The sequence below is a fragment of the Exophiala mesophila genome (genome assembly GCF_000836275.1).
Source record: "Exophiala mesophila strain CBS 40295 unplaced genomic scaffold supercont1.3, whole genome shotgun sequence".
In the NCBI taxonomy this organism is placed as follows: Eukaryota; Fungi; Ascomycota; class Eurotiomycetes; order Chaetothyriales; family Herpotrichiellaceae; genus Exophiala; species Exophiala mesophila.
Genome location: NW_015622506.1, coordinates 2,951,220 through 2,965,848, shown reverse-complemented (window position 1 = coordinate 2,965,848; position 14,629 = coordinate 2,951,220). Strand labels below are relative to the sequence as shown.

At 51.5% G+C, this 14,629-nt stretch overlaps 3 protein-coding genes across 3 annotated transcripts; 2 read left to right on the top strand and 1 right to left on the bottom strand.

Annotated features, from left to right (window-relative positions):
• Positions 1-585: 585 nt before the first annotated feature.
• Positions 586-2,445, top strand: PV10_04642 (uncharacterized protein; the record flags this gene model as incomplete). Its single annotated transcript, XM_016369215.1, has 6 exons — positions 586-643; positions 699-1,112; positions 1,216-1,256; positions 1,326-2,162; positions 2,247-2,367; positions 2,423-2,445. 6 exons carry the CDS (start codon positions 586-588, stop codon positions 2,443-2,445), a joined length of 1,494 nt encoding a protein of 497 aa, XP_016225003.1.
• Positions 2,446-3,515: 1,070 nt separating this feature from the next.
• On the top strand, positions 3,516-5,678 carry PV10_04641 (uncharacterized protein; the record flags this gene model as incomplete). Its single annotated transcript, XM_016369214.1, has 7 exons — positions 3,516-3,753; positions 3,826-4,126; positions 4,184-4,327; positions 4,389-4,535; positions 4,607-4,806; positions 4,856-5,053; positions 5,140-5,678. 7 exons carry the CDS (start codon positions 3,516-3,518, stop codon positions 5,676-5,678), a joined length of 1,767 nt encoding a protein of 588 aa, XP_016225002.1.
• Positions 5,679-7,071: 1,393 nt separating this feature from the next.
• On the bottom strand, positions 7,072-8,931 carry PV10_04640 (uncharacterized protein; the record flags this gene model as incomplete). The annotated part of the gene is made up of 3 exons (XM_016369213.1): positions 7,072-7,929; positions 8,028-8,779; positions 8,832-8,931. The coding sequence occupies 3 exons, from the start codon at positions 8,929-8,931 to the stop codon at positions 7,072-7,074; spliced, it is 1,710 nt and encodes a 569-aa protein (XP_016225001.1).
• Between the last annotated feature and the right edge of the window lie 5,698 nt (positions 8,932-14,629).

Genomic DNA, 14,629 nt, shown 5'->3' with positions numbered 1-14,629 from the left:
AAGTGGGAGGCACAAATAAGTGTAAAGGAGGGTCGGTAAAGAATATGGAGTGTGAAGTATAGGCGGGGGGGCGGAAGAAGTACATCTAGTCTTGGGTTGTAGGAAAAGGTGGCACGGGCGGGTATTGGATTGGCATTTGATTTACCAATCCCGCTTTCAATCCCGCACGAGTCGTCGAGCCCGGAACGTCCTCGAGGTCAAGCTTCAGGCCTATAATAAAAGTGGATCCCTCGGCCATCGGGCCTCAATCCCCGCCTCTGCGCCTTGTGTTCTTCCCAGTCTAACCGTAGATGGCAACTAGATAGGCCAGATGGACCGTACATGCACGTATGGTCCATATGGAACATGTTGTCGGAACGGGGAATGGAGACAGCAGACTCGAGGTTAAAACCAGACAGAGTGCTTGCTGTATTTGCAATGGTTTGGTTCGCTCGAGTTGAGAGACCGTGTCGAGTATATATTTCGATCATCCGAACCGCTTCCTTGCTGTCTGGAACAGGTACGAGTACGGCGGCATTGTCACTTTCAACCTAATCGTCGCTCCATATAGATCCTCATATAGATTGAACCCAGAATCACGTAAAAATGGCTGGTACCGTCCAACTGACAGCGCCGAATGGCGTTTCATTCCCTCTGTGTACAGGTCAGACCATCCCTTGGAATCAAAGAGACGATCATCAAGCTGACACTCCAGACAGGCCTCTTCATCAACAACGAATTCGTGCCAGCCAAGGCGGGGGGTACCATCGAGACGGTTAATCCCTACGACGAATCGGTCATCACCAAGGTCGCAGCCGCAGAACAAGAAGATATCGACGCCGCCGTCAAGGCTGCCCGAGCGGCGTTCAGGTCGGCCGATTGGCGTGGCCTGACCCCAGCAGAGCGAGGCTATCTCTTGTGGAAGCTGGCCGATCTTTGTGAGCGGGACAAGGATATTCTGGCCACCATCGATTCCTGGGACAATGGCAAACCATACTCGTTGGCGAGTGGGGAAGATGTTCCGGAGACGATAGCCGTGCTCAAATACTATGCTGGCTTTGCCGACAAAGTGTTTGGCCGGACCATTGACGTGGGAAGTGACAAGTTGGCGTATACCGTCAATGAGCCGATTGGTAAGGATACCTGATGACCAAGGAGATTTGCCCATTGGGTGCATGAAGCCAGGGCAATATGCGAACGAGGTGGAATTCCGAGACTAAACTGTGCATACAACAGGTGTTTGTGGACAAATCATCCCCTGGAACTACCCTCTCATGGTATGTCTAGATCTCCTTTTAATTTCTCACTGCCCAAGTCTGGCTGCTCACTTCCACTCTCACTTGCAGATGGCCGCCTGGAAAATCGCCCCGGCTCTGGCTTGTGGCAACACAGTCATCCTCAAGCCGGCAGAACAAACCCCTCTTTCGGCGTTGTACCTGGCCAAGTTGGTTCAAGAAGCCGGATTCCCTCCGGGCGTGCTCAACATTGTCAATGGCTACGGTCGGACCGCAGGAGCGGCCCTAGCCGCCCATCTCGGGGTGGACAAGATTGCTTTCACTGGCAGTACCGTCACGGCAAAAGCGATCATGCGTGCAGCCGCCAACAACCTGAAAAACATCACTCTCGAGACGGGTGGGAAGAGCCCACTGATGGTATTTGAGGACGCCAACCTCGATCAGGCCATCAAATGGTCTCGTGTTGGGATTATGTCCAATATGGGTCAGGTCTGTACATCCACATCCCGAATCTACGTCCAGGAATCCATCTACCAGAAATTTCTCGCCGAGTTCAAAGAGTTCACCCTCAAGACTTCAGTGGTGGGAAACCAATTCGACCCGAACGTGAATCACGGCCCCCAAGTCTCGAAAAGTCAACACGAAAAGATTTTACACTATGTCGAAGCAGCTCAAGCCGATGGAGCCAAATTGATCTTGGGGGGTGTCAAGGGTGAAGGTAGCGGATATTTTATCGAACCGACCATCTTTGCCGACGCCACCAACGACATGCGAGCAGTGAGGGAGGAGATTTTTGGGCCCTTCGTCATGATCCAGCCATTCAAGACGGAGGAAGAGGTGATTGAAAAGGCCAATGATACTGACTATGGATTGAGTGCTGCTGTGTTCACCCAGGACAGTGTCCGCGCACATCGTGTGGCGAGTCAGATACATGCCGGGACCGTTTGGGTAAGCAAGCACTACTTATTCAGGAGCATAACGCGACGTTTGGTTAAGGAGTGAGGAAAGAAGCTAACAATTCGTCCACAACAGATCAACAGTTCTCAAGATTCCCATATTGGAGTTCCATTTGGTGGATACAAGCAAAGTGGTATTGGTCGAGAGTTGGGCGAATCCGCTCTTGCTGCCTATACACAAGTCAAAGCGGTCCATGGTGAGTTTGTTTGCATCGTTTATCGTGGCACTAGAGCTAACCATACGGTGTCTAGTCAATCTGGGTACTTGGTTGTAGGGGCAAGATGTGAGATAGGCGGTGTGATTAGTCTGATCGTATGGTCAAGTCTAGTAAAGGACTGCTGAGATAGTGTCACTTAAGTGGTAATCAATGAACATCTTTCGCTGTCTATACCGATGTAATGTGTCCTTGCATTCCGTTATCTATTCAAAAACATGTGGTCTGTTCAGTTCCGTTCGTGGGTGACATTGATGTGGATTATCACTGTCCACCCCCTCCCTCCTCACACCAAAACGTCGCTTGACTTTTGGCTTGCCCGTACTCGTGGTGTCTGATAAGGAGATCCAGCTGAATGCAAGTCAAACCACTCCACACATCTCCAAACTATATCGTGGATCCATAGATACCTCAATCCCAGGGTCTTCGTGGCACAAGAGCACAGATGATATCCTGCCTCGGCTGCTTTCGGTGTCTACGGCTTTCTTCTCTGCGCTCTGATTGCTCCGGATGGCCACAATGCCCCCAGTCTTGCCCCACATTTTAAACCCTTATCATCTCGAGCCACTCACCAGTCTCGAGATGAACATGGCAATTGGGTGCCATGTCAATAGTACATGACAAACCTATCAAATCTACGAGATTCTGGTCCGAATACTTTCCATATCGGGACAGGAATGGTCTCTGTGCCTGAGGACATCCATATCGCTGTATCTGTGGAGTCAAGTATGTCCGGGCCAGGCGGCTGGGTGTCCAGATCACATATTCGTGTTCTAGGTCCAGAATCTCAAGTGGCGATACGGTGCCCAAAGTCCTGGCTGGGGTCGGGCGGCTGTGGCTGGCTAGCGATTACAGTAGTACTAGTAGCTAGTATCATCATCCTCGGGCTTCAGAGTAGTGCCCTCGAATGATCGGGTCCTTGGTCTTCCTCGTATTCACAAAGCACTGACAGAACTGAGGACTGAGAAAGGGAGCAAGGCATAGAGATATGGAGGAATACTATATAGACCCGAGGAGTTCTCATTCTCCAAAGTCCTCAATTTCTGGGTCACTTGCATATTCTTGTATCTTTCAAAGCAATACTCTGCACATATAGATACAATACCTTTGTACACATCAACCTCACTACCATGGCTTTCGAACATGATTCCCACCCTCTCCCTCCTCATGAGGAAGATAAAGAGAGGAGAGAGTCCCAGACCAAAAGCGCACTGAGCTATGTCGGTGACCAAGAGAAAGTTGATGATAAGCCTGATGCTCATGACGACCACGACACAGGACCCATCAAGGGCGACTTTTCCGATGGTCGAGTCAATTGGACCACAAAACAGATTCTGGCCACTATTGGCTTATGCGGGCTCTACGTCGGTACGTTTCTCTCCAGAAGGTGAAACAAGTTGCGTCTCTGAGGGACAGTTCTAACACTCTCACACAATCTAGGATCTCAAATACCGCTGTACTTTTCTGGAGGCGCCCTCACCTACATTGCAATCTCTGTGGGTGCCGCTGACAAAGCTTCTTGGATCCCCGTAGCATATGCTTTGGTGTTCTCAGCCATTTCCCCCTTCTGTGGCTACCTTCAGGACATCATGGGTCGTCGCAACATTACTCTCCTCGGTGGGGTTGTCGTGATTGTTGGCAACATCATCATGGCCACTACACACTCGTTTGCCCAGGCCATTGCGGGCATGGCTATTACCGGGGCGGGAGCAGCGGTCGGCGAATTGACTGCATTGGCAGGGTGCGTCCTAGGATCTTCTGTCCTCGTTCGTCCAATCTCTTGCTAAACGATCCAAAGAATGTCAGAATTGGTCCCAGTCACCAAAAGAGGAATCTACCTCGCAATCGTCACCGTCACCATCTTTCCGTTCACCCCGTATGTTTTGTACTGTCAACTGTTGTCCGTTCACGCGACGTGGCGGTGGCTGTACTATATATGCATGTTAGTCTCGGTCCCCTTATTATCAAGGCTCTCACCTCGTACCTACCACTGATACATCTAGCATCTTCAATTCGGTGTCCCTCGCCGGCATTGCGGCCTTCTACTTTCCTCTGTCCCAAACACGAGCCGCAGGCCAGACCGCCAAATCTATCCTCAAGCAGATTGACATTGGAGGTGCTATTCTCTCCATTTCGGGATTGACATTGATGTAGGCTCGACGCTCTTTTTTACCCACACGTCGACGCTACGTTTGTTACTGACCTCCTCTTTCTCATGCAGTCTAATTGCCCTTCAATCTGGCGGTCTCTTCCACCCCTGGTCCAGTGCCTACGTGCTTTGCACTCTGATCATTGGCATTCTCCTTGTCGTCGCATTTGCTTTGTGGGAGTGGAAATTCGCTAAATTTCCCATCATCCCTCATGAGATGTTTACGGGCCAAAGAGTGGTTGCCATGGCTTTGGTGATATGCTTTGTGGCAGGTGAGTTGACTTCAGACACCATACATAGTATCCAATTGACACGATCCAGGAATGGGCCTCATGGCTGTGGTCAACTTCTTCCCACTCATGTTCAGCACCGTCTTCACAGCCGATCCTCTCCAGGTGGGCTTGAGGACCCTGGCGCCGGGGATGGCGAATAACATCGGTGCCATCATCATAAACACTTCCTTATCCTATTTTAAGAAGTATAACCGCGAACTTCTCCTCCTTGCTACTGTCATTATGAGTAAGCATTACCTTGACCCCGGCCCCACGTCTGGCCTAATTCTTAGATGGTTTGGTTAGCTAACCAGACTACTATGAACTATATAGCCGTCTTCACTGGTGCCCTCGCCACGGTAACGCCCGACAGCCAAAGCCTGGCCATCACCCTGGGAACGTTTAGCAGTCTCGGTGTGGGAGGGATCATAGTCCCGGCTGCCACAGTCGCCATCATCGCCACGCCAGATACCTCGATTGCCACATGCGTGGCCCTCACCCTGTGTATCCGACAGGTCGGCGGTTCGATTGGTACGGCTATTTATTTCAACGTGCTCCAGGCCAAACTAAAGACATATCTCCCTGCATCGGTGGCCCAATACGCTCTCGCGGCGGGACTTCCAGCGAACAGCACAGAAGAGTTTGTTATGACTTTTCTCACGGCTCCCGATCAAGCTGCGCTATTGCCCGGGGTCGATGCTACGATCTTACAACAGGCCGCTATTGGGACAAGATGGGCTTATGCCGCGGCGTTCAAGTATGTGTGGTATACTAGCGTCGGGTTCGGGTGTGGGGCTGTGATTGCATGTTGTTTCCTGGGGAATCCTGCGCGATTCCACACGAATCGTATTGCGGCGGTGGTGAGGGGGTGAGAGGTTTATTGGTTTATTGGGGCTTAGACAGTTATGCGAGGACTTGAAAAGCCGAGTGAGCGGGAGTGGATGGACTAGGAGCAAGGTAGACGGCGAGAGAGAGATGAGCTGAATAGTGTGTGAAGCGATTACACAGGCAATAACCAGAGCTCCAGAGGAAAATCCCATTCAAGAGGACGAATCTATGTAATACATTTTCTTTCATCCCATGATTCAATTTCATCGGCAGAAACATCTGTCTAGATACCCTCATACTTCTCCCCCACACACTCTCTCTCTCTTCTATGGTACATAAGCCTCAATTTCCAACTCGATGACCGTCCCTGGAATCAACAGCTTCGGGACCTCGAAGCAAATCCAAACCGGACCCCCTTTGGGCATCAATTTCTTGAAATATTCCGTCATGGGCATCGCCGTCTCGTCCAAGTTGATGTGATATGACCGGACCTGCACGACGTGCTCCCACCCGATCTTGGGATCGACGGCTTTCAGGGCTTTCTCGACATTGTCCAAACTCTGCTGGATTTGGGCACTGGGGTCGGTCGAGACGTTGCCTTCGCCATCCCAGCCGGCTTGGCCGGAGAGTTTGATGATGTTTCCGCACCGGACGGCTTGGGCGTAGCCGAATTGTTGGGAGTAAGTGGCACCGATGCCTGGGTAGTTGTGACGAGATGCCATTTTTTGCGTTAGGAAACCGAGGTTGATGGATGTTTCTTGAGGGTATGTGAAGATTGATTGATTGTACTTAAGATTGAATAATTCGGAATACACATCTAGTCTTCCTTATCTTTTATATAGACCTCGGGGCCCATCGGTCTTTTTGGAGGCAGATGTTCTGGAAGTGGAAACAATATAGGCCATGCCTAGACGCCCAGAGCCGAACTCTTGGTATGCGCAAGGGCCGGGTTTAGTGGCTCCTCCATTTACGTGTGATTGTATCTTTGATGTACAGGCGCTCATTTACCTACCGGGTCCATTCGTAACATGTAGCAGACAATCTACGGCGGGGTAACAAATCCAAGAACAGCTCGTACTTAGCAACTGTTTGAGGAATGTGATATACTGACCGATTGGAAAATCTCGGTATCCACTGTGCGGTAATGATAAGTGCAATCAGTATAATATGCTATGCTTGTTCGAGGACAGACTATAGTGGGTCCCACACGGGAGAAAAAGTTTCCTTATTCGGATAGGCGACCTGAGAAGTTTCCTTCTTCGAATAGGCGTCCGAGGGCCCCTCGACCCTCTCAGGTCGCCCCTCTTTGAGGGATAGGCATTCAAGTCAATCTTTTATACTTAAGCTCAAGGTCCTAGGAGACCCGGCCGCAAACACCGTGAGCCGGAGATAGACTTGGCCACATCCGATAGTACCACAATGTGCATAGTATGTCTTTCAAGTTCGTAGTAAACCGAAAACACCGTCGTTGCGGAGCAAAATGTCCAGGCCACATGGACGAGTAGTACAGACCTCGGTCATACTGTCCCTGGAGATCGGATCCTGCTCCTGAGCCCAGACACTCTCCAATGTCGCTCTCACTCGACGTGCATCTCCGCAACGAGTCGTGTCCCAGATCTCGTCGAGTTTGGTCCGGAGTAGCTCAATGTCGTCGGCTGCTTGCAGACCACAACCAATCACGAGCAGTGGCCAGCAAAAGAACTGGTCAAACCGATCATCGGGCGACCATACACGAATGCGCTGCAACCCCTCTTGCACAACCCCCTCAATCAGTGGATCGCTCATTCCACACTGCGGATTCATGAACTTGAGAAACAAGATCTTGGTCGCGGTCGAAAACATACGCATTTCATTGCAGCAGTTGGATTTTCTTTTCTCGTCCCATGAGGTCAGCACCCGCGCCTCGATGAGACGGTCGACCTCGTCGAGTCGTTGGGCCAACGGAGCCGCATATTGGGTCTTGTGTGGATCGGAGCGGAGCTTGGTGATATCCAGAATTAGCCGGAAGAGCGTGTGAAACCCTCCGAGCAGGGGTGAATTCGCCCACTGCGGAGCCTCAGGGATCGGTTTGGTGGAGAGGATGCTGGTCAACTCCTTGAGGATCTCGTCGGAGAGACAGACGGCGTCAGCGCCTTCAAATAGCGAAAGGATCGAGGAATGGTAGATCAGAGTCTCGGCAAAGCACCGTTCGAGTTTCATATCCTTGATTCTCGGCATCCTGCATCGGATCTGGTAGATTTGGAAAGCCCCGAGGAGATGGGTAGTTGCTTTGACGTGGTTGGAAATATGCCATCTCTACCATAGTCCCCTTGTTAGTTATACATTGCACTCTATCATTGATCACTCGATCGCTTGGACGCGGGATTCTTCGAGGAACTCAGCTGCAAACGTACCTCAAATACGCATAACCCTATCGATGCCAACATCAGCCAGTCCTCACATCCATCCGATTCGCCCGCCTCAATCGTTCGGGAAAGTCCTCGAATGGCCGAGTTGTAGAGGCTGATCGCTGATTTCATCGTTTCGGGATGCCCGCCAGCGGCCAGGTGGATGGAGGCGACCGCCAGGTAGACATCCATCAAGATCGGGTGGAAGAGGGCCAGCCGGACCGAGTACGACATCTTTCCAAACTCGGCATGGGCATATGGCCGCGACATTAAAGGTAGGAATTTGTCAATGTAATGCGCAAGCAAGTAAGAATATTCAGTTGGCCGCCCCTGCCAACCAGGTGGTCGATACGCTACCGTCATGCCAATGGGTAATAGTTTGGGCGGAGTGGTAGAGGAGACGGAGGAAGCTAGCACCGCATGCGAATATCTGGATGTTTTTGTCGTCGTCGTTGTCGTTGAGCTCGTGTTCGTGCCTGTGGGCGATGAGGTGGACGATGAGATAGATGACGACGACGGTGACGAGCTTGATTGACGAGGTCTATTGCGCTCCATCCACGAGGTTCTCGCAGGCGGCGACGGACATGATTCTGTTTCTGATTTGGATGACGAACACCATGCTAACCGCGATGCTGATACTGCTGATGCTGATTCTCGGCTGGGTTGCTGTTCTTCTCGCCATTGACAGACCAGGTCGTTCCGGTTGCAGCCGGAGCAGATTGGATGACGTTCATCACACTTCTTGCGACGGTCTCGGCCTGTATTAAGTATTGTCAGTCACGCTATCATTCGATACCGGTGCGGACGTACAAGTCAGACAGCCTGTCTTTGTCCTTAATCGTGGGACGTGATCCCGTCGCAACGGTCTCGACTTCCCAGGATTTAACCTGGCGCTGTTGACGGGGGTCATGGAGGTACAGCTAAAATGTACAGTGTACAAGCTCAAGTGTACATCACGTGCGTTTCGTTCGTTGCGTGCTCGTCGTCGGAATGTGCACGATTGATTGAGATTGTTGGCCGTCGATGGCCACAGTCAAGAGATGTTCAGTGATTCTTATCTGAGGCCAAGCGCTCTCTGGGCACTCGGGCTTCCCTATGCCCGCTGTGCCTCTTCACTCTGGCCCGAGCCCTCAAACCTAAACACCAAACCAAGCCCACGGAATTGCCGCCCTGGAACAGGATAATTCCAATGCGAGATCAACTGCTATGTAGCTGCTTTCTGTGGTTTTTAGAAGCCCTTGCGGCTTGGCACGGTTGATTACGAGTCATTTATAAAAAAGCGGCTGCAATACTGCACCCACTAGGCTAGAGAACAACGCCTTTTGCTTTACGAATACCGCAGTTCACCAGAGTCTAGATTGCTTCGAGTACTCCGGGTTGCTTTGTGGTTTACTACAATAGATCAACTCTGAAGTCCGTGTATTGCCATGTGATGGTCAGCCCTGTCTCTTCCGTTCATTCATGCACCCCGCTCCTAGGCGGCACTGCCACTGCCTTTGATGACATTGTCAACAATCTCAGTCACGGCTAACAGCGATTCTTCCTGGAACCGCTTGCCGACCAGCTGCAGACAGACTGGCACACCATCGTAGAGTTGTGGGTCATACATAGATTGGATCAACTCATCTTGCTCGTCGATCGGGACGAAATTGTCCCGCCTAGGGTCTTTGTTTTTGTCGACCAACGTCACAGGGAAAACAGTGGCGGGTGCATCTGCGAGGATCACAAGTGTTAGTTATCAATTATCCACGAGAATCATACCAGCCTTGCACGGGGAAGGACTGTCTCACCCATCACATTGGCGAAAATCGTAAAGCTAAAGTTGTTCACCTTCTGATAACCACCCAGTGGTGGCATGGCCCAGGCGGCGATTGGAGTCAGGATCGCATCCATCTCTGTCAGCCCGTCCACTGCCGTGGCTGCCCAACGGTCGAAGAACTCGGTCCGGACTGAATTTCGAAGGCTGGTGAGGGCCCTCTGTTTTTCGGCGTCCAACTTCGCACTCGCGGCCCCTTCGTGCTCGTAGGCCTTTTTAAAGTACTCCGTTGCGGGATACAATGGCTCCCCAGTCGCGAGAACCATTTCCAATACGGTACCGACGTGATAGAAAGCGTTCTGGAGAAAGACCTGGATCATTTCTTTGTGGCGGACGGGCTCCCATGCGAAAACCTCATGGCCAGCCGCTTCCAGAGCGGTTCGGGCCTCCTTGAGGGCTCGAGCGACGGGTGGATGGATGGTGACCATCCCGTCGGTTTCTTCAATGATGCCGATTCTTAATTTTCGGCCGCTTTGGGGCGTTGCCTGCTCCTGGCGCCACGGCATGGGCAGAACCTAGGAGGTGCCGTCAGCGTCCTTTCGGTTCGGATCAATCAACGTGCAAGTGGATTTCTTCTTTCTTACCTCGTGGTCCAGGGATGATGTTTTGGGATAGGAAGTCATGATTTCCATGAACAGTTTGATATCGTCCAAGGATCGAGCAACCGGGCCGCATGTGGCGCTGATCATGTCTACTCCAGGAAGCGAAGTGCGATGGCCGCGCATCGACAATCGGTGAACGGTCGGCTTGACCCCATACAGGCCACAGAACCCGGCTGGCATTCGCACGCTACCTCCAAGATCCGTGCCGATGCCCAACGGCGATCCCTTCATGGAAACCAGGGCTCCTTCGCCCCCGGAGCTTCCTCCAGGACTGAAGCCCCAGGGATTTTGGGTCTCTCCCCAGATGCGGTTGATGGTTTCACACATCGACATTCCGGTGGGGACGTTGGTCTTGACATATAAGATGGCCCCCATCTCCCTCATGGCGGTGATAAGGGGCGCCTCCTCTTTCACTGGCTCGGTCGCATACAAACTCAATCCAATAGACACAGGATATGGTGGAACATGGAAGCTGTCTTTCACCGAAATTGGAAGGCCGTGGAGAGGTCCCACGAGCTTGTTGTGTTTGGCTTGATAATCATCGAGGAACTGTGCTCTCTCCAGCGCCCTGTCAAAGAAGACCTCTGTCAAGCAGTTGGTCTATCGTGTAGATTTGTTAGCGCTCGTTCGTACACAATGGTTGCGAAACTCCTGTCAGGTTCATCTTGCGAGACTGACCAGTTGCTGAGCCACGGCAGCTGACTTGCAAAAGGCCTGGGTGACCTCAGTCGCAGTCCAAGTCTTGGATGCAATATTCTTCAGGATACTCGTGGCGGAGGCATTGATGATTAGCCGTTCGCCCTCAGTGAAATGTCCTGACTTGTCGACCACCGTGGAACAATCCTTGGGCAGTGTGTTCAAGATCTTCTCAGGAAGCCAATACTGCTTGGGAATAGCTTCGCTTCGACGCTTCTGACACTCGTCTCGGACAGCCTCCCAGCGTGTTGCCATGGTGATTGTTGAATTGTTGGATTGTTTGTCTGTTCGTTCTTTCTGGCCTGACTGAATTGTCTTTGTTTGAAAGATGTGCGTCATATGTTATACTTGATTTGAGAGCCAACCCGTGCTCGTGCTCGTCCGCATACTCGTCCGCCTTGTCGCCCATCCACCATCAAGCCGAGGGTCGAAATCGCCGACAGGTCCCCGATATCTCTGCCAAGCTGCCATCCTAAGTGCTCCGGTGCATCTCTTTCATTGAATCGAACTGTTTCTTATCATGGGGTCCGGGGAGGTGGAGTTCTCGAAGAGTTGAAGACGAACCCGCCACAGTTATACTCATATCGTATGTCGTCCGTCATTCACCCACCAATGAATCCTCTTTGCGCGTCTTGCGCTAACAAGGAAAGTTTGAACTGCTTTGGCCCGGTAGGTCCTTGGCTGGCCCGATTTCTTACCATATCCGGTCTAGGTGTTCGCGTGGTGTCTGTGCCGTGCAGATGCAGAGACGAGCCAGGCCCGGGGGCTGAGGTGGGGCGATACTGGAATGGAGGTTCATTAGACATGGCATCTGATGTTCGTGATTGCACAATGTATGGTGCAGTATTATGCATTACTCAGTGAAGGTGATGGATGATCTGTGTCATTCTCGGGATTGTGATGGCTCAAATTAAACACACAAAAGTTGATTTCTTTTGTGGGCATATGTTACGTGGGCCCTAGGGAGCTTGGGAGGCAGGGAGGGTAGGTATTCATCATGCCTGTCACGCACTTGTAGACAAATCCATCTTACACACCGAGCATCCGAGATCCCTTCAATTGCCGGCAGACTCGGCCTCGCACAGATACGTACTCCTTTTGCTACCCCAGAGTCTATCCGGGGAATATGCCACCTGTTCCATGTCCGCTGTCATCCTCGGCCGCTGCTTACACCGCCAGGGCAGGCACGCAGGCACCTCGGCCAGCAGCAGAGACCGAGTTCGCCAGACAGTTGAGGGTCTTTGCCGTGGAAGCCATGTATGAAGATCACTTATAAGGCTCGAAAGTTATCATTGAGGGTAGGCTGACGTCCGGTTTCCTTTCTTGACTCTCGAGTGCTCCAGAGTTCTCTATCTCTATTCCTCGAAAGTCACCCGGAAAGCGCAGAGAGGCTGCAATCCGGAATATTCTTGCCCTCCCCATCCAGCATGTATTTCCAAGGCCAAGGAACGGTGCCTATACCCGGGCAAGACCTGCTCTCATGGATCTTTGACAAGCCAACCTATGACCAGGACCGGCCAGTGAGTGGAATGTTGCGACTCCTCCAGCAGATTTTGTCGCTTTGGTATCAATCCTGGTTGCTGTACTAACAACGTAGTGAAGGTCGCATTTGATGCAGCCGATCCCTCGATCAACATCAGCTTACGACAAGCACGCACCAATGTGCGAAAGATCATTGCTGGTCTCCAGTCGTTTGGGCTGGAGAAGGGGTCATGTGTGTGCTTACATTCATTTAATGATGTAAGGAACCTATCTTCGCCTCTTAGAACGTCTTGTTCTTGCCCTTGTCTCATCGCATTCTCAGCATGGCTAACCATGCCCAATCCAAATAGATCAACTTCACCATGCTGGTTCTCGGAATTGTCGGCGCCGGGTATGTCTTTGCAGGGACGAATCCTAGCTACACAACCCACGAACTGATCCATCACATCAAAACCTCGAGAGCTAAATTTCTAATGACGGAGCCTGAGATGCTGGGCGCCATCACCCACGCTGCCGATGCCTGTGGCATTCCTCGATCCAACATCTTGATCTTGGACTTCCACAATCAGAGCATTCCGCAAGGCTTTCAGTCGTGGAAAGTGCTTCTTGGACACGGGGAGCAGGATTGGGTTCGGTTTGACGATGAACAGACCTCGAAGAACACGACGGCCACCCGCTTGTTCAGTTCGGGAACGACAGGTCTCCCCAAAGCCGTGGAGCACAGCCATTACAATTTCGTTGCACATCATACCATGGTTTTCGAGGCGGATAAGAAGCCGTATCCCGTATGTTCCAATCTTTGTCATTTCCCCCTGACCACATTTATACTAACTGCGGGCCGGGGGAAAAGGAACGTTACGTCCATTGTTTACCAATGTTCCACGCTGCCACCGTCCCTATGGTGCACTTTTCTACCTTTCGTGCGGGCCATGAGAACTATGTCATGCGTCGATTCGATCTCGAGCAATTTCTCGCCAACATAGAAAAGTATAAAGTTACCCATGTTATCACAGTGCCACCGGTAAGTCGATAATACATAATACCTTATGTCCTTCTTCGCATAAGCTGATCTAAGTCGCGTCTTGTCCGCAGATGGTGATTCAAATTATCATGAGTCCTCTTTCTAAGAAATACTCGCTCCGAAGCGTCAAGTCGGCGTGGTGTGGCGCGGCACCTCTGGACAAAATCACTCAAGCTCGCTTCCAAGCCTTGATGGCTCCTAACAGCCCTGTCACCCAGGTCTGGGGCATGACTGAGGTCACATGTGTCGGATCTTTGATCAGATACCCGGAGCATGATGTGACCGGCTCTGTGGGACGGCTGATACCGAATATGGAGGCGAAGCTAGTCGATGAGGATGACAATAATATCTCCGCCTATGACAAGCGAGGGGAGTTGTTGGTTCGTGGACCGACACTTGTGCGAGGCTACTTCGACAATCCGACCGCCAATCAGGCATCTTATGACCAAGAAGGATTTTTCAGGACTGGTGACATTGCCTACTGCGATGGCAAGACCAAGCTCTGGTACATCGTCGATCGCAAAAAGGAACTGATAAAGGTCCGTGGGTTCCAAGTCGCACCTGCGGAGCTCGAAGCCGTAATCATGGATCATCCTCACATTGTCGACGCGGCAGTCATCGGAATATACGCGTCTGCCTCAGAGGAACATCCCCGAGCATACGTAGTCCGGCGTGCGACGCCTGAAGGGGCGGCCTTGACCGAAGATGATGTCAAAGCTCATGTCCTGGAGAGACTGGCCAAGTACAAGAGTTTGACCGGGGGTGTCAGATTTGTCGAGTCGATTCCGAAGAATGCCAGTGGCAAGATCTTGAAGCGCATCTACCGTGAAGAGGCGACGAAGGAGGCGAAGCAGATGGCTGGTTCGACGAAATTGTAATTTCCACTGTTGAATTTTGTGTCGGCCGGATAACAATAGACTACAGAATACTTGTCCATGGAAGCCTTGTACCTACTGTATTCCTGTCTTGCTCAAAATACCCAAATACTTAG